At 50.9% G+C, this 25,188-nt stretch overlaps 1 protein-coding gene across 2 annotated transcripts; it reads right to left on the bottom strand.

The window, feature by feature from the left end:
* Positions 1 to 18,377: 18,377 nt before the first annotated feature.
* Positions 18,378 to 25,047, bottom strand: NAIF1 (nuclear apoptosis inducing factor 1). 2 transcript variants are annotated; one of them, XR_010120185.1, is made up of 3 exons: positions 23,773 to 25,047; positions 20,527 to 21,053; positions 18,378 to 18,970 (listed from the first exon to the last, which is right to left on the bottom strand). XR_010120185.1 is itself a non-coding variant. In XM_063636811.1 (2 exons), the coding sequence occupies exons 1-2, from the start codon at positions 24,281 to 24,283 to the stop codon at positions 20,581 to 20,583; spliced, it is 984 nt and encodes a 327-aa protein (XP_063492881.1). In that variant the 5' UTR covers positions 24,284 to 24,511; the 3' UTR covers positions 18,378 to 20,580. The 2 variants fall into 2 exon arrangements, 1 of the variants encoding a protein (XP_063492881.1); XM_063636811.1 differs by having other exon boundaries at positions 18,378 to 21,053; positions 23,773 to 24,511.
* Positions 25,048 to 25,188: the final 141 nt, after the last annotated feature.

Here is a 25,188-nt window from a genome sequence, read left to right as displayed (position 1 = left end):
AACCACAATGACACCAGGCGAGGTGGCTCACGCCTGTAATCCCAGCACTTTGGGAGACCAAGGTGGATGAATCACCTGAGGTCAGGGGTTCGAGACCAGCCTAGCCAACATGGCGAAACCCTGTCTCTACTGAAAATACAAAAATTAGCCAGGCATGGTGGTGCATGCCTGTAGTCCCAGCTACTCGGGAGGCTGAGGCATGAGAATTGCTTGAACCTGGGAGATGGAGGTTGCAGTGAGCTGAGATGGTGCTACTACACTCCAGCCCAGGCGACAAGGCAAGACCCTGTCTCCAAAAAAAAAAAAAAAAAAAACAACCCACAATGAGACACCACTTCACACCTACTAGAAATGGTTAAAGTTAGGAAGACTGACCAACTGACCATATACCCAGTGTTGGCAAGGATGTGGAACCACTGGAACTCACATCCCCTGTTGGTACTAATGTAAAATGGCACAACCACATTGGAAACAGCATGGCAGTTAAGCATACACTAACCATATGATCCAGCTATTTCACTCCTGGGCATCTAGCCAAGAGGAATGAAGGCGTTTACAAAGACTTGTACAACAAAGGTTCATAGCTACTAAATAATGGAAGCAACTAAAATATCCATCAACATGCAATTGAAGCCTAGTGCGGTGGCTCACGTCTGTAATCCCGACACTTTGTAGGCCGAGGCGGGCGGATCACGTGAAGTCAGGAGTTTGATACTGGCCTGGCCAACATGGTGAAACCTCCGTCTCTACTAAAAATACAAAAAAATTAGCCAGACGTGGTGGCACACACCTGTAATCCCAGCTAATCGGGAGGCTGAAGCAGGAGAATCGCTTGAACCTGGGAGGCAAAGGTTGCAAGACCACGTCACTGCCCTCCAGTCTAAGTGACAGTGCGACTCTGTCTCAAAAAAAAAAGCGATTGAATAGATAAATTATAGTATAACAATTCTGTGATAAAGGAGCAAATTTTTTTTTTTTTCTGAGAGAGGTCTTGCTCTGTTGCCGAGGCTGTGAATGAGCTATTAAGACCCACAACATGGATGCATCTCACAATAATTAGGCTGAGTGAAAAAAGCCAGATAGAGAAAGAGCACAGGCTGCATGATTTCATTTATGTAAAATTCTGGAAAATGCAGTTAATCTAGTGACAGAAAGCAGACCAGTGACTGCTTGGAGTGGAGGCAGGAGGGCGTGGAGAGGGGATGGGAACGGGGAAGGAGGGATGATTATATACAGGGGCCACCAGGAAACTTGGCAGTGATGGAGCTTTTTATGACAATTCTCATGGTCTTTTTTTTTTTTTTTTTTTTTGAGACAGAGTCTTGCTCTGTTGCCCAGGCTGGAGTGCAGTGGCATGATCTTGGCTCACTGCAGCCTCTGCCTCCTGGGTTCAAGTGATTCTCCTGCCTTAGCCTCCCAAGTAGCTGGGATTACAGGTGTCCACCACCACTGTTGCAGGAAACAGGGGACCAGAGAGACCAATATGGGTGAATACAGGAGGATGGTTATTAAGGTGCGCACCGGCTCAGTGGATTCACATCCAAAAAGCTGAGCATTGAACAAAAACAGATTTTAGCTTATATAGGCTAGCATACAGGAGCAAAACAAAGGCAGCGAATTTTACAGTGACAAGTCACGTAATCCATAGCATAACTGCTGACCTGGCACTAACCTGTGGCCTTGCATAGCTAGTGGCCTAGCAGCGGCATCGAAAGAAAAGCAGGAACTTTGCAAATCTTACTAAATACAACCATTGGCAAACATGGTCATAACTAATAGTTCAGTACATGAGAGACAGTAAAGGAATTTGTTTTTCTTCTTTTAACCTTGCTCGGGGGTGCCTGGAGCTGATTTCTGCAGGCTAGGTCACCACGACCTGTCTATAGCCTTGCTTGCAGTAGTGAAAAACGTGTTTTTCGCTTAACCCTTACTTTCCTTAGAGTGAATAAACGCAGTGTTTATTTTTCTTTAAATTTCTGCCTCAACACACTTGGCTAATTTTTGTATTTTTAGTAGAGACAGGGTCTCACCATGTTGGCCAGGCTGATCTTGAACTCCTGACCTCAGGCGATCTACCCGCCTCAGCTTCACAAAGTTCTGGGATTACAGGCATGAGCCACTGCACCCAGCCAATTCTCATGGTCTTAATTATGGTGATCGTTTCACAGATAGAACAGATTCCATGTGTCAGGCCTGGGAATCTGCATTTTAAAGAGTTTCCAGGAATTAGGCTGGGTAAGGTGGCTCATGCCTGTAATCCCAGAACTTTGGGAGGCCAAGGCAGGTGGATCACCTGAGGTCAGGAGCTCAAGACCAGCCTAGCCAAGATGGTGAAGCTCTGTCTCTACTAAAAATACAAAAATTAGCTGGGCGTGGTGGCAGGCACCTGTAATCCCAGCTACTCAGGAGGCTGAGGCAGGAGAACCACTTGAACGGGAGAGGCAGAGGCTGCAGTGAGCTGAGATGGCACCATTGCACTCCAGCCTGGGGAATAAAACTAAAACTCTCTCTCAAAGAAAAAAAAAAAAGCGGGGGGGATTTCCAGGAATTTCAGTGCACATCGAAGTTTGAGAACATTGTTGTAGCAGAATCCTTCTGTCCCCTGTACCCCATGTCACTGAGACCTCTCCTGCTGGAAGGTGTGGTTTCAGTGGGGGCTCTTCTGTGAGGACCAGCTACATGTCGGAGTAGGGTGTCCTGAATCACAACACTGTCATTTTACAGAAAAGGAAACTGAGACCTTGAAATAAACTACATCTTAGGGAAGGATCTCTTGGTTACAAGTAATATAAATCATCTGAGTTGGCCGGGTGCAGTGGCTCACACCTGTAATCCCAGCACTTTAGGAGGCTGAGGCAGGTGGATCACCTGAGGTCGGGAGTTCGAGACCAGCCTGACCAACATGGAGAAACCCCGTCTCTATTAAAAATACAAAATTAGTCAGGTATGGTGGCACATACCTGTAATCCCAGCTACTCAGTAGGCTGAGGCAGGAGAATCACTTGAACCTGGGAGGCAGAGGTTGTGGTGAGCCAAGATCGCACCATTGCACTCTAGCCTGGGCAACAAGAGCAAAACTCCGTCTCAAAAGAAAAAAAAAAGAAATCATCTGAGTTGGCCGGGCATGGTGGCTCACGCCTGTAATCCCAGCACTTTGGGAGGCCGAGGCAGGTGGATTACCTGAGGTCATGGGTTCGAGACCAACCTGAGCAACATGGCAAAACCCTGTCTCTACTTAAACTACAAAAATTAGCTGGGCGTGGTGGTGCATTCCTGTAATCCCAGCTACTCAGGAGGCTGAGACAGGAGAATTGCTTGCACCTGGGAGACAGAGGTTGCGATGAGCCAAGATAGCACCATTCTACTCCAGCCTGGGCAACAGAGTGAGACTCTGTCCTCCCCACCCCGCCTCCAAAAATAAAAATAAAAAACAAAAACACAGCAATCATCTGGGTTGATTACCACAAAAAGAGAAAGGGGTTATACAAATACAGTATTCCGCAGGCATGAGGAAGGGGGCATTGAGGGGCTGGGGCCCGGCATAGGAAGCTTATGGAACCAGGGTCACCTGCTGGACTGTCCCAGCCCTGTTTCCTCCCACTTCCCTCTTTTGTCTCACTCTACTGAACAGCCTTTTCTGTTTCTTGGAGTGTGAGGTGGAAGATTCAAACAGCCTCAAAGACCATGTGGGTCCCTGGATCGAACTCCAAATTTCAGAGAGAGAGCTGATTGACCCAATTTGGACCAGGAATCCTCACTCAGTCAGCTGAGGCCAGGGAGGCAGTATCCCTTGGCTCAAAGCTGACAAGTAGAGGGGGCAGAGGAAGAAGAGCACAGCTTGGCCAGTGTTATTTCATCAGGGTCACAAGGTGCTGGTTAAAACTTTGACCTCCCCCCACCGCCCACCGCCCCCCAGGCCAGGTGCAGTGGCTCACGCCTGTAATTTCAGCACTTTGGGAGGCTGAGGTGGGCGGATCACAAGGTCAGGGAATCGAGACCATCCTGGCTAACATGGTGAAACCCTGTCTCTACTAAAAATACAAAAAAAAACAAAAAACAAAAAACCCACCAGGCGTGGTGGCGGGCACCTGTAGTCCCAGCTACTCAGGAGGCTGAGGCAGGAGAATGGCGTGAACCTAGGAGGTGGAGCTTGCATCGAGCCGAGATCACGCCACTGCACTCCAGCCTGGGCGACACAGCGAGAGTCTATCTCAAAAAAAAAAAAAACAACTTTGACACCCCCCACCCCTCGGGAAACAAAAATGAGCTGGGCGTGGTGGTGCACACCTGTAGTCCTAGCTACTCGGGAGGCTGAAGCAAAAGAATCGCTTGAACCTGGGAGGCCGAGTCTGCAGTAAGCCTAGATTGTGCCACCACACTCCAGCCTGGGCAACAGAGTGAGATTCCGTCTCAAAAAAATAAAAAATAAAAAACTTTCATCGCCCTTGCCTCCCCCACCAGTATCTGTTACTGAGGGTGTCCCGGAAATGTGCATTACAAGCCTAGATGACCCTAAAGCAAACGCTCCTTGGGTTATAACTTGAGAAACAGCTACCCCAAAGATATTTTGACCTGAAATGGGAATCACAAAATCACAAACCCTTCGGGTGGGAAAAAGCAGTGAAACACTTTCGGCTGCTAAAGACAGGTGCCTTATTTTTTTCTTTTCTTTTCTTTTTTTTTTTTTTTTGAGACACAGTATCACTGTGTCCCCCAGGCTGGAGTGTAGTGGTGCGATCTTGGCTCACTGCAAGCTCCGCCTCCCAGGTTCATGCCATTCTCCTGCCTCAGCCTCCCGAGTAGCTGGGACTGCAGGCACCCGCCACCATGCCTGGCTAATTTTTTGTATTTTTAGAGGAGATGGGGTTTCACTGTGTTAGCCAGGATGGTCTCGATCTCCTGACCTCGTGATCCGCCCATCTCGGCCTCCCAAAGTGCTGGGATTACAGGCGTGAGCCACCGCGCTCGGCCTATTTTTTTCTTTTTTTGAGATGGAGTCTCACTCTGTCACCCAGGCTGGAGTGCAGTGGTGCTGTCTCCGCTCACTACAACCTCTTCCTCTAGGGTTCAAGCGATTCTCATGCCTGAGCCTCCCGAGTAGCTGGGATTACAGGCATGCGCCACCACACCCAGCTAATTTTTGTATTTTTAGTAGAGATGGGGTTTCACCATGTTGCCCAGGCTGATCCCAAACTCCTGACCTCAGATGATCTGCCTGCCTCAACCTCCCAAAGTGTTGCGATTACAGGTATGAGCCACCCTGCCTGGCCTACCCTGCTTTAAAACACAAGCAAAATGAAGACCTACAGGTGCTATAACTTCCTTCTGGAAAATCCAAGAGGTTAGATCTACCTTTGGAAACTCTTGGATCAGTGTACTCAAACTGAAGTAGGAGGGGGGTACTCAACTCCAGAGGCGGAGCTTGGACACCTGACCAAATTGAGGGCTAGCTAAAACAGGGTAGGGGAGGGAGCAGCTTTCCATAAGACACACCCACCAGTGTGCCATATCAATTTACCATTGCCATGGCAACATCTGGGAGTTATCACCCTTTCTATGGCAAGGACCTGATGACCCCAAAGTTACTATCTCTTCCCTAGAAATTTCTGCATAAAGTGTCCCTTAAACTTCATGTAATTAAAAGAGGGTATAGGCTGGGTGTGGTGGCTCATGTCTGTAATTCCACCACTTTGGGAGGCCAAGGTGGGCAGATCACTTGGAGTCAGGAGTTTGAGACAAGCCTGGTCAACATGGTGAAACCCCGTCTCTACTAAAAATACAAAATTAGCCAGGTGTGGTGGCTGGCACCTGTAATCCAGCTACTCAGGGGGCTGAGGCAGGAGAACTGCTTGAACCCTGGAGGTGGAGGTTGCAATGAGCCAAGATTATGCCACTGCACTCCAGCCTGGGCAACAGAGCAAGACTCTGTCTCAAAAAAAAAAAAAAAAGGGGGGGCCAGGTGCAGTGGCTCACGCTTGTAATCCCAGCACTTTGGGAGGCCGAGGTGAGCAGATCATTTGAGGTAAGGAGCTCGAGACCAGCCTGGCCAACATGGTGAAACCCCGTCTCTACTAAAAATAAAAAAATTATCCAGCATGGTGGTGCTTGCCTGTAATCCCAGCTACTCCGGGGACTGAGGCACAAGAATCGCTTGAGTCTGGGAAGTGGAGGTTGCTTGGAGCCAAGATCACGCCACTGCACTCTACCCTGGGTGACAGAGTGAGTGAGGCTCTGTCAAAAAAAAAAAAAAAAAAGAAAAAAAGAAAGAAAAGAAAAAAGACAGTGGAGAAGTTAAGGTTTCACTTATGTAGACAGAGGCAGAAATTTTAGCAGGATTACATTTTCCACAGAAGACCCGTGCATACACCCCAGTGATCTGATTGGTTACAGATTGTTACATTCCAAAGAAGTTTCCTTTATTACTCCCTGAGGAGGGGCAGTGATCTGGGGGGTTCTTATCTCTGGTGCCACTTAGTCCTGATTATTTACAGGAAAAAATGCAGAAGTGACAGCTGTATATCACATGACTCAGGCTGCATAGCCACATTTCTCTCCAGGCTCAGAATGATTTAAAGTTCAAACGGCTTTGAGTTAGTTTACATTTGGATTGTTTCATTTTACAACTAAGAGTGGAGGAAAGATGGTTCCCCAAAACAAGACCAAATGCCACAGCTGGGATGAGGCCTGAGTACTGAGCAGGCATTAAAACAGCCAGAAAAGATCAGGAAGGGCTGGGTGTGGTGGCTCAAGCCTGTAATCCCAGCACTTTGAGAGGCTGAGGCAGGTGGATCACTTGAGGTCAGGAATTCAAAACCAGCCCGGCCAAATAGTGAAACCCTGTCTCTACTAAAAATACAAAAAATTAGCGGGGTGTGGTGGTGCACACCTGTAATCCCAGCTACTTGGGAGGCTGAGGCAAGAGAATTGCTTGAACCAGGGAGGTGCAGGTTGCAGTGAGCCAAGATTGCACCACTGCACTCCAGCCTGGGTGACAGAATGAGACTTTGTCTCAAAAAAAAAAAAAAAAAAAACAACCAAACAAACAAACAAACAAAACACAGCCAGAAAAGATTAGGAAGGGCCAGGCATGGTGGCTCACACTTGTAATCCCAGCACTTTGGGAGGCCGAGGAGGGTGGATCACTTGAGGTCAGGAATTCGAGACCAGCCTGGCCAACATGGTGAAACCCCGTCTCTACTAAAAATACAAAAATTATCCAGGCGTGGTGGTGCATGACTGTAATTGCAGCAACTTGGGAGGCTGAGCCAGGAGAATCGCTTGAACCCGGGAGGTGAAGGTTGCAGTGAGCCAAGATCATGCCACTGCACTCCAGCCTGGGTGATGGAGTGAGACTCTGTCTTAAAAAAAAAAAAAAATCGGGAAGATCAGGACACTGTTGGACCCCACCTTGGCCTCAGCCTCAGTGGGATCCCTTATGGCAGGCAGTTCCCTTTTGCCCTTGATTCCTGACAGGCAGGTGGCCTGTCATGTATTATTGCCAGCATGCATCCACACTGACTCAGCCGAGAACAAAGCAAAAAGCCCAGCCTAGTTGTCCCAGTGAGTCAGGCCAGCCTGGGCAAAGGAGGAGACATCCTTACTAGGGACCATTGTAGCTCAGATGGCCAACCCCAACTTGTATGGATGGGGAGAGTGAGGTGCAGGGGAAAAGGGGTCTGGCACCAAGGCCACCTGGCTACCAACCTCTGCCTCCAGCTGCCTGCCTCTGGCTCCTCCCAGTGGGCTACAACTGGACCCAAATGGTTAAGGTCTGGAACTTGCAAACAGACTTTCACGGACTGAAGCCAGCCCACCGGAATGTTTTGTTTGTCTTATAGGAGGCTTACAAATACTTAGTAGTCAATATATGTAAACTGGGAGATTCCAGTTAAAACCTGGAATTCTGGCTTCTTTTGTAAAAAGAAACAGGCAGGGCCAGGCCCGGTGGCTCACGCCTGTAATCCCAGCACTTTGGGAGGCCAAGGTGGGCAGATCACAAGGTCAGGAGATCGAGACCATCCTGGCTAACATGGTGAAATCCCGTTTCTACTAAAAATACAAAAATTAGCGGGGCGTGGTGGCGGGTGCCTGTAGTCCCAGCGACTCAGGAGGCTGAGGCAAGAGAATGGCGTGATCCCGGGAGGCGGAGCTTGCAGTGAGCCGAGATGGTGCCACTGCACTCTAGCCTGGGCGACAGTGAAACTCCGTCTCAAAAAAAAAGAAGAAAGAAACAAACAAACAGGCAGGACAGGCCCACATTCCTGATCATCAAGATCACCTGAAGCCAGGCTCAACCTCCACTGGCCTCCTACAGGAGCAAGCTTTGGACCTTTGTCTGAGCCCAGGGATTTTTGCCTGAGTGGCTGTAGGCTTCAGGCAGTTGAGTTTATGCTGCTGCGATTGGCAGAATCCTCGGAGAGCTGTGCAGTCAGTGATGGGTCCTCAGGTGGGGCCCTTCCTGCTGTCTTCAGGCCAGGCCCTGTACAGGGCTCTGGGGCTCCTCCTCACCCTTGTGCAGCTCCTCACACCATTTATGGCCTTCACTGATTCACTGAGTCTTCTCATCAGCCCTCAGAGGCCACACAGGTGGGGAATTGGCAGCACTATGGGGATGCGAGGGAAGTGGGACTTCCCCAAGGTCACAGCAACCAGATGGGGCCGGGCTACTCTGGGTGGGGCTCCTGATCCACCTGTCCCAGGTCCAGGGGACAGGAGCAGCTCCAGAAGGCTGATTCATGCTCACGCTGTCATGGGAGGTTGACTCACAAAGGCAGCTGTGCAGCCAGGCACACCTGGGGCGGACCCCCAGCTTTGCCATTTACAAAACCTGTGGCATCAGGTGAGTTTTGGCTCTTTAGTCTCTTCCTGTCTCAAATGTGGAAAATGCAAAATGGCTTACAGGAAGCCTGTCGGCGTTCAATGCAACCGACATCACAATAAAAGGTATATTAAATTCTCAGCTCGGGGACTGTGCTATGCACTCGAAAAGTGGGAATAAAACAGACGTTGTCTTTGTAGGACAGCTGGCAAAACTGGTGTGATCTTGCCCCCCCGCCAGGGGACATTAGGCAATGTCTGAATATATTCTGATTGTCACAACTGGAGGGGCCGGGCATGGTGGCTTGTTCCTATAATCCCAGCACTTTGGGAGGCCAAGGTAGGCGGATCACCTGAGGTCAGGAGTTCAAGACCACGCTGGCCAACATGGTGAAACCCTGTCTCTATTAAAAATACAAAAATTAGCCAGCCGTGGTAGCATGTGCCTGTAGTCCCAGCTACTCGGGAGGCTGCAGGAGAATCACTTGAACCCGGGAGGCAAAGGTTGCAGTGAGCTGAGATCATGCCATTGCACTCCAGCCTGGGCAATAGAATGAGACTCAATCGCAAAAAAAGAAAAACCTGGAATGGGGACTAGTTACTCCTGGCATCAAGTGTATAGAGACCAGGAATGCTGCTAACCATCCTACAGCGAACAGGACACCCCCCACAATAAAAAGTGTATCCAGCCGGGCGCAGTGGCTCACGCCTGTAATCCCAGCACTTTGGGAGGCCGAGGCAGGCGGATCACCTGGGGTCGGGAGTTCAAGACCAGCCTGACCAACATGGAGAAACCCCATATCTACTAAAAATACAAAGTTAGCTAGGTATGGTGGTGCATGCCTGTAAACCCAGATGCTGTGGAGGCTGAGACAGGAGAATCACTTGAACCCAGGAGGTGGAGGTTGCGGTGAGCTGAGATCGTGGCATTGCACTCCAGCCTGGGCAACAAAATCGAGAAACTCCGTCTCAAAAAAAGAAAAAAAAAAAAGTGGCCAGGCGCGGTGGCTCATGCCTGTAATCTCAGCACTTTGGGAGGCCGAGGAGGGCAGATTATGAGGTCAGGAGATGGAGACCATCCTGGATAACATGGTGAAACCCTGTCTCTACTAAAAATACAAAAAAAAAAAAAAATTAGCCAGGTATGGTGGCGGGTGCCTGTAGTCCCAGCTACACAGGAGGCTGAGGCAGGAGAATGGTATGAACTCGGGAGTTGGAGCTTGCAGTGAGCCGAGATTGCGCCACTGCACTCCAGCCTGGGTGACAGAGCGAGACTCCGTCTCAATTAAAAAAAAAAAAAGTAGGCCGGGCGCGGTGGCTCACGCTTGTAATCCCAGCACTTTGGGAGGCCGAGGCGGGCGGATCACGAGGTCAGGAGATCGAGACCATGGTGAAACCCCGTCTCTACTAAAAATACAAAAAATTAGCCGGGCGTGGTGGCGGGCGCCTGTAGTCCCAGCTACTCGGAGAGGCTGAGGCAGGAGAATGGCGTGAACCCGGGGGGCGGAGCTTGCAGTGAGCCGAGATCGCGCCACTGCACTCCAGCCTGGGCGACAGAGCGAGACTCTGTCTCAAAAAAAAAAAAAAAAAAAAAAAAAGTATATCCAGCCCATAATGTTAATCGTGTTGGGATTGAGAAACCCTCCTATAGCAGGACACAGACATTTAATGCATACGATTACATGTGTGCCTAAACATGTGAGAGGAAATACAGGCCGGGTGTGACCCAATGAAGTTCCCTATAGAAAGTGATGAGATCTACACTGGATGTGAGGGGTGAATAGGAGTTACGAAAGTAATGAGGAAGAAAGTTGTTCTGAGTAAGAGGAACAGCAAAGGCAAAGATTTGGAGGCTAGGAAAAGAGCCTGGGCCAGGTGCAGTGGCTCATACCTGTAATCTCAGTACTTTGGGAGGTCGAGGTGGGCAGATGGCTTGAGGTCAGGAGTTTGAGACCAGCCTGGCCAACATGGCAAACCTCATCTCTACTAAAAATACAAAAAATTAGATGGGTATGGTGGCATGCGCCTGTAGTCCCAGGTACTCAGGAGGCTGAGGCAGGAAAATCGCTGATTCCAGTGAGGCAGAAGTTGCAGTGAGCCGAGATTGCCATACTGCACTCAAGCCTGGGCAACAGAGCAAGACCCTGTTTCCAAACAAACAAACAAGTAAACAAAGGTAAAGAGCCCTTTTTTTTTTTTTTTGAGATGGAGTCTCACTCTGTCGCCCAGGCTGGAATGCGGTGGCACGATCTGGAAAAGCCCAATATTTTTAAGGAAGTAAACTTTCTTGATGTGACTGGAATGCAGAGTATAAGGAGGGAAGTGGCAACAGGTCACGTTAAGGAGCTGATACTTTATCCAGGGAGTTAACGGACATAATTGAAGGATGGAACAGGGCGCAGCATGGGTAGATTTGCTTCTGAAGACCCTCCTCAGCAGGGCCTGGAGGCGGGAGGCCAGTAAGGAGGCTGCTGTGGGTATCCCTCTCTGAGAGAGAACTAGAGAGTGGGGGAGGGAGGAAGAGCATCTTCAGAACAAGATGTGAGAAGAGGTGGGACCAAGGAAGGCATCCAAGTGTCCAGCTTGGGTAACTGGGAATGAAAGTGCCTCTCCCAAAGTTCCACTACAGCAGGGAGCAAGAGAGACAAGGTCCCAGAGCCAAAGATCCACCAGTGAGGAAAACAAGCAACTCAGCCGGGCACGGTGGCTCATACCTGTAATCCCAACATTTTAGGAGGCCAAGGCGGGTGGATCACTTGAGGTCAGGAGTTCGAGACCAGCCTGGCCAACATGGTGAAACCTCCGTCTCTACTAAAAATACAAAGATTAGCCAGGCATCGTGGCGGGCACCTGTAATTCCAGCTACTCAGGAGGCTGAAGCAGGAGAATCGCTTGAACCAGGAAGGCGAAGGTTGCAGTGAGCCAAGATCGCGCCACTGCACTCCAGCCTGGGCGACAGAGCGAGACTTTGTCTAAAAAAATAAATAGGCTGGGTGTGGTGGCTCATGTCTGTAATCCCAGCACTTTGGGAGGCTGAGGTGGGCGGATCACCTGAGGTCGGGAGTTCGAGATCAGCCTGACCAACATGGAAAAACCCCGTCTCTACTAAAGATACAAAATTAGCTGTGCATGGTGGCGCATGCCTGTAATCCCAGCTACTCAGGAAGTTGAGGCAGGAGAATCACTTGAAGGAATTGCTGAGGTGGAGGTTGCAGTGAGCCGAGATTGCATCACTGCACTCCAGCCTGGGCAACAGAGCGAGACTCTGTCTCTAAAAAGAAAGAGAGAGAGAGGGACAAAGAGGAAGGGAAGGGGAGGGGAGGGGAGAGAAGAAGGGAGAGGAGGGGGAGGGGAGGGGGGAGGAGGGAGGGGAGGGGGGAGGAGGGAGGGGAGGGGGGAGGAGGGAGGGGAGGGGAGGGAGGGGAGGGAAAGGGAGAAGAAGGGAGGGGAAGGGAGGAGAAGGGAAGGGAAGGAGGAGGGGAGGGAAGGGAAGGAGCGACTCCAGGTAGCATGAGAGTTAGAGAGAGGACATCCAGGGGGCCATGGGCATGGGCAGCAGGGAGAGGTAGCCTGGACCGGTAGGAGCTGGAAAAATGCCTCTTGAGGAAATAAGCAGAGCCCTGGAGGCTACCCAGGAGCTGGGCAGGGGAAGAGGTGGGGCAGGGAACCAGCACATTCTGGCACAGCCTCTAGGGTTCTGCCACTGGACAGACCATTTTGAGAACCACATCCCCCTTTGTAAACCTCCATACTGAAGTTAATTCATCATCTCTAACCAAAAGACCTGGGTTTGTCCCTGCCAGTTCCTCCCAGCAGGCACTCTTTCGCACCCTCCGAGAACCTCGACTGATTTGTCTAGAATTTCTGCAAGGGTCAGGAGGGCACTTCAGGGAGGTTTCCAAGCAAGGCGTGTGGGTGAGCCGTCTTAGGGGTAGAGGCCCAGCCCCAGTGGGGCAGGTCCAGCTGCCACTGAGAAAAGGACAAGCTGTTCCCTCTGAGACCTGATCAAATTGCAAAATCATGAGCAAATAAATGATCATTGTTTTCAGCCACTAAGTTTCAAGTTGGTTCCTTACACAGCAAAGACAACTGAAGCAAGCAGCTACTGGTGTTGAGCACCTGCTGTGTGTCCCCCACTGTGTTCCGTGTTCTGTGAGCAACAACTTGTTAACTTCACCCACCCTCCTTATCAGTGAAGGATTTTTAGAGAAATTAAATAATCCCATCCTAGAGCACAGTCAGGAAGTTAGAGACAGGCAGACTCTGAAGCCCCCACATTTACTTGTGAGGAGCCTGGCTCCTGGCCACAAGCCTACATGCGATCTCTCAGGCCCAACCAGAAGCAATGACAAAGGCTGAGCCTGGCAGGCCTCAGTGGGGTGGCAGGAGGGGGCAGCTGCCCTCCCCACACCAGACTTGAGACACAACCAGTGAGTTGCAGTCATGGAGTCAGCTCCCCAGCTAGTCATGCCCTCACACATACTGCAGACCCAGCCCAGGTGCCTCTATTCGGTGGCCCCTATTAGGGGCTCTCAACTGAAGCCTTGCCCAGGTGCCTCTGCCAGGACCTCCTGGCAGGAGTGTGGAGTGTGGGGAATCTTTTCTTTCCTTTTTTTTTTTTTGGAGACGGAGTCTCACTCTGTTGCCCAGGCTGGAGTGCAGTGGTGTGATCTTAGCTCACTGCAACCTCTGCCTCCTGGGCTAAAGTGATTCTCCTGCCTCAGCCTCCTGAGTAGCTGGGATTATAGGCCCCTGCCACCACTCCCAGCTAAGTTTTGTATTTTTAGTAGAGACGGGGTTCACCATGTTGGCCAGGCTGGTCTCGAACTCCTGGCCTCAAGTGATCCACCTTCCTTGGCCTCCCAAAGTGCTGGGATTGCAGGTGTGAGCCACTGTGCCTGGCCTAATTTTTGTATTTCCCTCTTTTTATTATTATTATTTATTTTTTTTTTTCTGGGTAGAGACAGGTTTTTGCCATGTTGCCCAGCTGGTCTCAAACTCCTGGGTTCAGGAGATCCTCCTGATTCAACCTCCCAAAGTGCTGGGATTACACAAGCCCAGCCAGTGAAAGGAATCTTGAACACACTTTACTATCAGTAATTTTCCACTCCTAGCCCTTCTCCCTCTTGTCCCACTCTGACCCCCACCAAGTCCATAAAACAGCAGGAGTCTTTTTTTCCTGAGGATTCCCTCAGCAGTGAGAAGACACCCCCTTGTGTAATACATCTCACCCTTACCTGGTGCTGTCCTGTGGGGACAAAAATGGAACATAAGGGGAATGGCATTTTCTCCTCTTGCTTACGCCAGCATAGTAAGAGATTACAGGCTTCACTGTTACTTTCACTGTAGCCTGTTGTCTTCATGGACTAAGGTAAGGGGACAGCTCAGCCGTCTCCAACTTGCGCACCTGCCTCTTTCAGAGCAATTGCAGCCACAGCCTCCTGGCGGTGGCCTCTTCCCTGTACTGGCCTTGGCTCCCACGTCCCCAGTCAGCCTTAAGTCCTTCCCACTCTGCTTTTTGTGCCCCTGCCACCTTCTAGTTCCAGGGTCACATCCTTTGTAATCCCATTCAAACCACAGAGCTCCCATTGTGACATCAAGACTTGATAGTTACCACTTCGGATTATCGGCCACTGTAATGATGATGACAGCAGCTGTATTTATTGAGCATGAGCTATTCCCAGCACTGCCTTGTGGATCTGTTGGGCAAACATTACTGAAGAAAGAACTGGCCGGATGCCATGGCTCACACTGTAATCCCAGCACTTTGGGAGGCCGAGGCAGGAAGATGACTTGAGCCCAGGAATTTGAGACTACCCTGGCTGACATGGCAAAACCCAGTCTCAACAAAAAATACAAAAATTAGCTGGGCATAGTGACGTGTTCCTGTGGTCCCAGCTTCTAGGGAGACTGAGGTGGAAAGATCTCTCGAGCCCAGGAGGTCAAGGCTGCAGTGAGCCACGAATGTGCCACTGCACTCCAGCCTAGGCAACAGAGTGAGACCTTGTCTCAAGACAAATAAACAAAAAAAGAAAGTACTCTCACCTAAAATACAGTTTACAAAGCATGCCTTTCCAAAAGGCTATCAAAAGGTTTAAAATATAAAAGGTTTGGGAGGCTGAGGCAGAAGAATCGCTTGAACCAGGGAATCAGAGGTTGCAGTGAGCCAAGATCGTGCCACAGCACTCCAGTCTGGCAACAGAGCACGACTCTGTCTAAAAAAAAAAAAAGAATACTAACACAAGCTGCCTCATAGGCCTCGTTTGATCTAGACACTCCTCCCAGTCAGATCAGGCTCAAGTCATCTGTAGGTAACCTCAAATCTTACCTTACTGGTGGCAAGGTCAGAGTCGTCAAGAACAGTAGCTAACAACATGGGCTACGCTGGGTAATAAGATAGCCGTCAGACTTTAAGCAAATTGTTAAACCTCTCCTGATTCTTAATGTCCCCACCTGCAAAGAGAACAATGTTAGCGCCTACTTCCTGAGGCTATTACAAGGAGTTAATGAGATAATGCTTATAAGGCCTCAATAGACTAAGGGTTCAATAATGGTTAGTTTTTAATTTTTTTTTTTTTTTGAGATAGAGTCTCGCTCTGTCGCCCAGGTTGGAGTACAGTGACGGGATCTTGGCTCACTGCAAGCTCCGCCTCCGGGGTTCACGCCATTCTCATCCTGTATTTAAATATATATATTGCATATATGCAAAGATAGGGTCTTGCTATGTTGCCCAGGCTGGTCTTGAACTCCTGGGCTCAAGTGATCCTCCCATCTTGGCCTCCTCACCTTGGATTACAGATGTGAGCCACCACACCCGTTCCTTTTTTTTTTTTTTTTTTTTTTTGAGACGGAGTTTTGCTCTTGTTGCCCAGGCTGGAGTGCAGAAGTGTGATCTTGGTTCACTACAACCTCTGCCTCCTGGCTTCAAGTGATTCTCCTGCCTCAGCCTCCCAAGTAGCTGGGACTACAGCCGCCTGCAACCACGCTTGGCTAATTTTTTGTATTTTTAGTAGAGACAGGGTTTCACCGTGTTAGCCAGGATGGTCTCGATCTCCTGATCTCGTGATCCGCCTGCCTCGGCCTCCCAAAGCGCTGGGATTACAGGCGTGAGGCACCACGCCAGGCCAATAATTGTTAGTTTTTATGGTTACTAAGTACTGGTGAGAGTCATAGCTATGCCCAGGAATACTGAGATCCCTCCAGAAGGAAGGCCAGTCTTATTTAAAGGAGTATCCCTGGCCGGGCAGATGGATCACCTGAGGTCAGGAGTTCGAGACTAGCCTGACCAACATGGAGAAACCCCATCTCTACTAAAAATACAAAAAAATCAGCCAGGTATGGTAGTGCATGCCTGTAATTACAGCTACTTGGGAGGCTGAGGCAGGAGAATTGCTTGAACTCAGGAGGCGGAGGTTGTGGTGAGCCGAGATCGTGCCATTGCTGCACTCTAGCCTGGGCAACAAGAGTGAAACTCCGTCAAAAAAAAAAAAAAAAAAAAAGGAGTATCCCTGCTTGGCAGGACTTCCCAGCTGTTCAGCAGAAACTCCAGAGAAGTGGCCGGGCACGGTGGCTCACGCTTGTAATCCCAGCACTTTGGGAGGCCGAGGCGGGCGGATCACGAGGTCAGGAGATCGAGACCACGGTGAAACCCTGTCCCTACTAAAAATACAAAAAATTAGCCGGGCGTGGTGGCGGGCGCCTGTAGTCCCAGCTACTCGGAGAGAGCTGAGGCAGGAGAATGGCGTGAACCCAGGAGGCGGAGCTTGCAGTGAGCCGAGATTGCGCCACTGCACTCCAGCCTGGGCGACAGAGCGAGACTCTGTCTCAAAAAAAAAAAGAAAAAAGAAACTCCAGAGAAGCAGTCATCCATGGTGCAGGATCCGGATTCCAGCTGAGTTTAAGTCTTCCAGTCTCTGAGCCAAGGTTCTTAACCGGCTTGGAGTAGTGGCTCATGGCTGTAATCCCAACACTTTGGCAGGCAGAGGCAGGGGGAACGCTTGAGCCCAAGATTTGGAGACCAGCTTGGGCAACATGGTGAAACTCCATCTCTACAAAAAAAAAAAAAAAATTAGCTGAGTGTGGTGGTGCATGCCTGTAGTCCCAGCTACTCGAGAGACTGAGGTGGGAGGATCAATTGAGCCCAGGAGGTCAAGGCTACAGTGAGTTGTGATCCTGCCACTGCACTCCAGCCCAGGTGACAGAGTGAAACCATGTTTTTGTCTGTTTTTTGAGACAGAGTTTCATTCTTGTTGCCCAAGCTGGAGTGCAGTGGTGTGATCTCAGCCTCCCGGGTTCAAGCAATTCTCCCGCCTCAGCCTACCCAATAGCTGGGATTACAGGCATGTGGCACCACACTCAGCTAATTTTTGCATTTTTAGTAGAGACAGAGTTTCTCCATGTTGGTCAGGCTGGTCTCAAACTTCTGAGCTCAGGTGATCCACTCACCTTGGCCTCCCAAAGTGCTGGGATTACAGGCATGAGCCACCGCCAACTGGCCAAGACCCTGTCTTTTTTTTTGAGACAGAGTTTCTTGTTGCCCAGGCTGGAGTGCAATGGCATGATCTCGGCTCACTGCAACCTCAGCCTCCCAGATTCAAGCGATTCTCCTGCCTCGGCCTCCCAAGTAGCTGGGATTACAGGTGCCTGCCACCACACCCAACTAATTTTTTTGTATTTTTAGTACAGACGGGGTTTCACCATGTTGGCCAGGCTGGTCTCGAACTCCTGACCTCGTGATCCGCCTGCCTTGGCCTCCCAAAATGCTGGGATTACAGAGATGAGCCACCATGCCTGGCCAAAAAAAAAAAATTCTTAACCTTCAGAAAGTATCAGGATTACTGAGGGCTTGTTTACAATGCATAGTCTTAGAGTCCTCCCTCCACGTTTTGAGTGAGGCCTGGGATTGGGTATATTTAACAAATGCCTCAGGTAATTCTTTTTTTTCTTTTTTTTTTTTTTTTTTTTGAGATGGAGTCTTGCTCTGTCACCTAGGCTGGAGTGCAATGGCATGATCTTGGCTCACTGCAACCGCCATCTCCCGGGTTCAAGTGATTCTCCTGCCTCAGCCTCCTGAGTAGCTGGGACTACAGGTGCGTGCCGCCACACCCAGCTAATTTGTGTATTTTTAGTAGAGACGGGGTTTCACCATGTTGGTCAGGCTGGTCTCAAACTCCTGACCTCGTGATCTGCCCACCTCAACCTCCCAAAGTGCTGGGATTACAGGCATGAGCCACAGTGCCTGGCCTGCCTCGGGTAATTCCTAAGAGTCCCAAACACTGTCTTAAACCAGGAATAGACTGACTTCTACTGTAAATGGGCCAGAGAGTAAACACCTTTGGCTTTGTGGGCCAGATGTCTCTGGAACTACTGAACTCTTGCTTTGGTGGTGCAAAAAAAAAAAAAAAAAAAAAAAGCCATAGGTTCATAAATGAATGGGTGTGGCTGTGTTCCAATAAAATTTTATTTATAAAAATAGGTGGTGAGCCCGATTTGAGTTTGTGGGCCATCGTCTGCCAGTCCCTGGTTCTATTCTATATATAACCAATAAAGACACAGAGATGTGCGTATAAAAAAGTGATATGTCTTTAATTTAAAATTATGACCTGGAAATAACTAGTCAGTTTAAGTGATCCAGACTTCCTCTTCATACCCAAATGGAACAGACACAATATTGGCTCAGATTTCCAACCCCAGAAAAAAACCAAACCAAATCCTCGGGAAGTCCCTGCAGTGACCTTGCTGGGGCCAGCAGACCACACAGAGTGGAGGTGCCCAAGCCGCTGGGCTGCTCTTCTCCAGCCACACTGAGAAGAGCTTTCCTTCTACCAGCACCTCCCTCGCTGGGTCCAATATCCCCCTTCACCTGCCTTTTAGCTGGCACTGCACGAATGCCTCCACAGAGGGGTTGACAGTACAGCAGTCACCTCCCAACTGTCTTCGGTGCATCTTCAGGGCCACCTTCCTGTGGTCACGATAGAGGAGCTGAGCATTCTAAACGTTCGTGCCCAGGAGGGCGGCGTCTTCACTTTTTAGCTGAGGTCTGGAGCCCTGAGTTGTAACCATTGGTCATATGTGGCTGAGGCACCGGCAGCAAATCAGCAAACTTGGGAAACGATCTCGGGAGATGCAAGGGCCTTGGTAATTGATGGTGAGTCTGAAAATGAAACAGACAAATGGCATCTGGGTAAAATCCTTACGGACATCTCAGAAGAGAAAGTGTAAAGATGGAACAGGGAACAGCACCTCCTTCAGCACTCCAAGGCTCTGCCTGCTCTTCCCTGAGCATAGAATCCAAAGGGTCCCATTTGTCTTTTTGTTTTTTTCTTTGCTTTTTTTTTGAGATGGAGTCTCGCTCTGTCACCAGGCTGGAGTGCAGCAGTACAATCTCGGCTCACTGCAACCTCCGCCTCCTGGGTTCAAGCGATTCTCCTGCCTCAGCCTCTCAGGTAGCTGGGACTACAGGCATGTGCCACCACGCCCAGCTAATTTTTGTATTTTTAGTAGAGACGGGGTTTCACCATGTTGGCCAGGATGGTCTTGATCTCTTGACCTTGTGATCCACCCGCCTCGGCCTCCCAAAGTGCTGGGATTACAGACTTGAGCCACCACGCCCGGCCAGGGTCCCACTTCTTAGGTCAGCTTCGCCTCTTCCTCCTCCTACATTCAGGGTCAATCATGGCTTTGGATTCACTCAGCCACTCAGAGGGAGTCTCAAGAGAACAGGAGGCACTGAGCGGTGTGGCAGGGGAAGAGTCCAGCATGTGATGCTCAGCAGGGCTTTTTTTGCACTGAATTTTGGAAATGTGGAGTCAGCAGAGAGGAAAGGAGGAAGGGTGTGGCCACAGGGCAGCCCTCCTGGAGGCCTTCCTAGGAGGGGTTCACACACAGAATAAATACAACTGGCTGGAAGCAAGCCTCCGCACAAAGCCAACAGGTCACTCAGACCCACTGCAGTGGGGCAGCAAGCTTCCACACTAGTTGGCTTTCTCGAAAATTTACAGCATCCAAAGCTTGACTTGAGTCAAAAGCTCTAGGGACAAACCACCAAAGGGCTGCCCAGAGATGCTGTTGAAAACCAGAGAGTGGCCAAACCGTCCCCACCATACACAGCATTCCTGAGCCAGACTGGCTGCACACTGCATGTATTACAGAGGCGTCCCAGCGCACTACCTAACAAGGGCCTGCGCTGTGCCTGGGGTGGGGTTGGGGGAGAGCAAAACAGTCATTGGAGTCCCCTGAGAACTGAGGCACAGTGAGAAGGAGAAAAGGGTGGGGTTTCCTCCTCAGGCTCAGTCACACTGCCTCCCAAGGGAGGAAGATATTATTGCTCAACTGCCAGCACCAGTGACATTACCATACTCGAAAGGATGGCACCTGGGGTAGGGCAGCTCAGTAGAGACCCAGGCTGGGCGATGGCCCCCAGTGACAGCCCGTTGTGTTGTTCCTTACAGTTGTCCAAGACCAAGGCTGGGTCATGTCACAAGCCCGGGGTCATGACAACACGTGTCCCATCACATGCAAAAGTGACCCCCAGCTAACCAATCTTCTGGATCTTAGCAAGGCAGCTCAAGTAGGGGGAGTAAGAGTTTGGGTCCCAGGAGCCCAACAAATTCCTCTTCTCCAAAACAGTGCAACCCCTAAGCGTTTATTAAAGAGGGAGCTGTGCACATGGCTGGTCGAAGGCCAAGGCCAATCACAGGACCCACTTACAAGACCATGGAGTTTTCATCCCATCCCGGCAGAAGGCTGGCCCGACCCCTGCCCTCACTGGATGATGCTGTCTGGCTGCCCATTCTGGGCCACCTGCCCAGGGTCAGAGGCGGGGGCCGGGTTAGCTGTGTTGCTCTGCAGGTAGCGGCGGAAATCTTTGATCATAGGCCGGAGGACCTGGATGAGGACGCTCAGGGCAGCCTGTGTGCCCTCCATGGCCTGGGCCTGGCGCTCCTGGGCACAGGCCTGCACTTCCTGGGAGCGGCGGATCATCTGCAGTAGGTCGTTCTGCTGTTCCAGGTGCTGTGCGATCTCCTTCACATGCAGGTTGGTGACCCGCTGCTCCTGTATCAGCTTGGCGGAGTTGAGAGCAATGCGGCTCTTGAGTGCTTGAGGCTTGACCGACGTGTCTGCATGCTGGGCCATCATGTCCACAGGGGCCTCCGGTGGCAGAGGTGGGGGCGCCTCAGCTGTGCAGTACTCCACCACGCCCTCCTCCAGCGTGTGATAGGTGGTCTCTGTGGGGACTGCAGGGTAGAAAGAACAGAGGCCAAGGGAGGTCACTTTCTGGAAGGAAGAAAGCTGGCTGTATGGGGTGGGGAGGAGGTCATAAAGTCCTGCCTTGGAGGGACATAAAGGGGAATCCAGGCCTCCCCTGGCTGCATAGCTATTCACATATAAATCAGAATCTTAATCTACTTGGTAATCAAAGGGCCAGCCCTGGATCTGGCAAAAGCAAAGATGTTGATCATAATACTAGCAAAACTTTTAGGGCAACTACTACATGTCAGGCACTTTGTACTCATTAGCTCAACAAATCCTCAAAATGACACCAAGAGGTTGGTGCTGTCATCTTCATTTTTCAGAGATGAGGAAACAGACTGAGAAATGTAGAATGACTTGCTAAGGTCACAGAGCTCATTCAGCAGAGCCAAGAGGCAAACCCAGGTCTCCCCAACAGCAGAGCCCGATGTACTCCTGACCTCCACGCTGGGCTGCTCGTAGCTAAGAAAGGCACCCCCTGCCGGGCGCAGTGGCTCACACTTGTAATCCCAGCACTTTGGGAGGCTGAGGTGGGTGGATCACCTGAGGTCAGGAGTTTGAGACCAGCCTGACCAACATGGAGAAGCCCCGTCTCTATTAAAAATACAAAATTAGCCGGGCGCGGTGGCTCAAGCCTGTAATCCCAGCACTTTGGGAGGCCGAGGCGGGCGGATCACGAGGTCAGGAGATCGAGACCATCCTGGCTAACACGGTGAAACCCCGTCTCTACTAAAAAGTACAAAAAATTAGCCGGGCGTGGTGGCGGGCGCCTGTAGTCCCAGCTACTCGGGAGGCTGAGGCAGGAGAATGGCGTGAACCCGAGAGGCGGAGCTTGCAGTGAGCCGAGATTGCGCCACTGCACTCCAGCCTGGGCGACAGAGCAAGACTCCGTCTCAAAAAAAAAAAAAAAAAAAAAAAATACAAAATTAGCCGGGCGTGGTGGCGCATGCCTGTAATCCCAGCTACTTGGGAGGCTGAGGCAGGAGAATCACTTGAACTTGGGAGGCGGAGGTTGCAGTGAGCTGAGATCGTGCCATTGCACTCCAGCCTGGGCAACAAGAGCAAAACTCCGTCTCATAAAAAAAAGAAAGAAAGAAAAGAAAGAAAGAAAGGCACCCCAGAGGCTGGGTCACATGCTCTCTGTGGTACCATGCAGCAGGCATCTTGGGTGGGACTCTACACACGCTCTTTGCAGCCACATTATTCCTACCTCTTTTGATGCTTTCTGCTTTTTTTTTTTTTTGAGACAGAGTTTTGCTCTCTTGCCCTGTCACCCAGGTTGGAGTTCAGTGGCACGATCTCGACTCACTGCAACCTCCGCCTCCCAGGTTCAAGTGATTCTCGTGCCTCAGCCTCCCGAGTAGCTGGAACTACAGGTGCCCACCTCCAAGTCTGGGTAATTTTTGTATTTTTAGTAGAGACAGGGTTTCACTATATTGGCCAGGCTCATCTCGAACTCCTGACCTCCAGTGATCTGCCCACCTCAGCCTCCCAAAGTGCTGGGATTACAGGAGTGAGCAACCGTGCCTGGCCCTTTGATGCTTTCTTGACTTGACTTCCTAGGCCCCTGTGGTGAAGCAGAAAAGGAGGTGGGAATGGGGCAGCAGTAGCTAAAGTACCCAGTCAATGTCTCCCTGTCCGTCATCATCTGGGTCAATGCGATACTTAAACATCCTTCCTGTTCCAGAGCAGCATCTGACTTAGACTCGTGTTTGTCCCCCTTAACCCACCCCAGTGTACTCTTGAGAAATAAGCATTGCAAGGGGATGGCACTCACACATCCACCCAATTCCCCCAACTCCCACTGAGAATCACTGAATGATCCAGCTCACAGTCATCACAACGAGCAGAGGTAACAGGGCACAAACTCTTCTCTGAACTAAAAAATCCAACCAAAGTTAGTTCTGTTGTCATTCCTGAGGACCTTGGGAAGGATCCTGGCTGGGCTGTTTGGGCCTCCACGCATGTGGGAGAGGTCAAGCTCCTCCACCCTTCAACGCCAATGTCAGCGATGTGTCCCCATGCCACCAAGAAGCCCCCTTCCTCTTCCGGGGCCTTAGGTTTTCCCAACTGATTGGTGAAGCTATTCCTATATGTGTCATCTCTGTCCTACTAGAACATAACTGGCCTGTATTTTAGACAACTTGGTAGTCCCAGTGCCCAGCACAGGGTTTGGTACAGAATAAGTGCTAATGTTTGATGAATGAATGAATGAATGAATGGAGTAACACCAGGAACCATGAGGCTCCCCAGCAGCACCTGATGAAAGATCCCCCGCACTGAAAACAGAATCCAGAATCGTTGTCTCACTTGGGCAGTATTATTCCCATCAATTTTTTCAACAAACATGGCCTGGCTGTCTACTACAAGCCGGGCCCTGTGAAAAGTCCTGTGGGGATACAGACACGGTCTCTTGTCTTCAAGGACCACCCAGTTCGGCAAGTGGAGGTAAGTCATGGACAAACATGGTGGCAATGCTCAGTGGCGAGCTATCCAGCACGTCAGAAGTCCAGCCTACGTGCTGAGGAAGTCCCAAAGAGGGCAAGATCACTTTTGTCTGGGTGCTGCTCTTGGAAGGCCTCATGGTCTTCCAAGACCCCCATCTGACCTCTGACCCTTGGCAGCCAACCTTCCCCAGGCCACCCCAGAGCTTGCTGGCCCTTCCCACTTATGCATGCCGCCTGGGCAGGAGCGGTCACTCACTCTGTGTCAGGGTGACCGTGGCTGCGGCTGCGGTGGCCGAGGGTCCGAGGGCCACAGGGTGGATCTCTGTAGTGCTGGGCAGGCTGATGATGGTGGCCTCGCCCAGCAGGTTGCAGATACGTTGTTGCATGGGGGTCAGCAGCACTGGGGCTACAGCTGGGCCACCGCCGCCAGTGCCACCGCCTGTTCCAGGCCCCCCAGCTCCGTCCTCCTCGGTGGGCCCCGGCGCCTCACCACCCTCCACGGCGGCCCGGACCTGGGCAACCTTGCGACGGACCTCGGTCTTGAGGTCAGACCACTTCTTCTTGACCTCAGGCAGCTCCCTGCGGCAGGTGGCCACGGCATTGACCCTTCTCAGGATGCCGTGCCAGGCCGCGCTCTTGGCGGCCAGGGGGACCCCGGCGTTGAAGTGGTTCACCAGCAGGTGCTTCTTCAGCTCCAGCTCCTCCACGATGATCTCCACCTCCCGCTCCGAGAAGTTCATCTTCCTCTTCTTGGCTGGGACGGCCATGGCCTCTCCCCTCCCCTCTTTTTAAAGAAATTATAATCCCCTCAAGCGCCCCAATTCCCCTTCTCTTCTTCCTCAGCCTCGCCCCTCACCCACCCCCTACAGGGGATAGGCCAGGCTTGCTCGGGGCCAAGCACTAGGCCTTTGGTAACCCCCCTCGCTACGCAAAGTGCGTAGGGCCCAGCCCCGACCGGCCCGGCCGCTACCAGCCAGCAGCGTAATGGCTTCCTGAATCTGCCTCTTCCGCCGAGGTGTGCGGAGATCCGCCCACTTCCCCTCTTCCCGCCTCCCAGCGCTTCTCCCGGAGAACCTGCCTTCCCGGTTGGTAGCTGCTCAAATATCACGTCGATCACTGGTTCTTTCGATCTGTCGCTCAGCTAAAGAGCACGCCTACTTACTGTATTCACCTGATCATTGGTCTAAAATTGTGTCCGTCGCCCAGAGCGCCCCGCCCACCTAACCTTTATTCACTTCCATTGGAAAATCATTCTGTCGTTCAATTATCAGTATTACGACTACTAAGCCGTTAAATTCAGCTATTTTATTGGTGGTTTAGGGAGTTAGATTACCAAAACCCTGCTTCCTGAGGATACTTAGTGCTTTCGGCCGTGAGCCATGGGTCAATTAATTTTTAATTCCTCCCACCGGCACAAACTGTGCCTCGCAACTGCAGTTCACAAATGCTCTCACACAAATCCTATTTCCCACCAGAGGCTACGATCTCTCCGTACACTACCGCTCCTCCCATCCTTAAGATCCCGCAGTCTAAACAGAGTTAGTTCATCAATGGAAACTGGACACAGGGTTTTCCGCCTGCCAATCACATGACTCCTACCTATCGCTGCGTGATTTTCTCTCTCTTGGCACCCCCCCCCCCCCCCCGCCCCAGCTCAGCCAATCCCCGCCTC

This window comes from Symphalangus syndactylus, chromosome 3 (genome assembly GCF_028878055.3).
Source record: "Symphalangus syndactylus isolate Jambi chromosome 3, NHGRI_mSymSyn1-v2.1_pri, whole genome shotgun sequence".
Taxonomy (NCBI): Eukaryota; Metazoa; Chordata; class Mammalia; order Primates; family Hylobatidae; genus Symphalangus; species Symphalangus syndactylus.
This window is presented reverse-complemented; position numbering and strand designations above follow the sequence as displayed.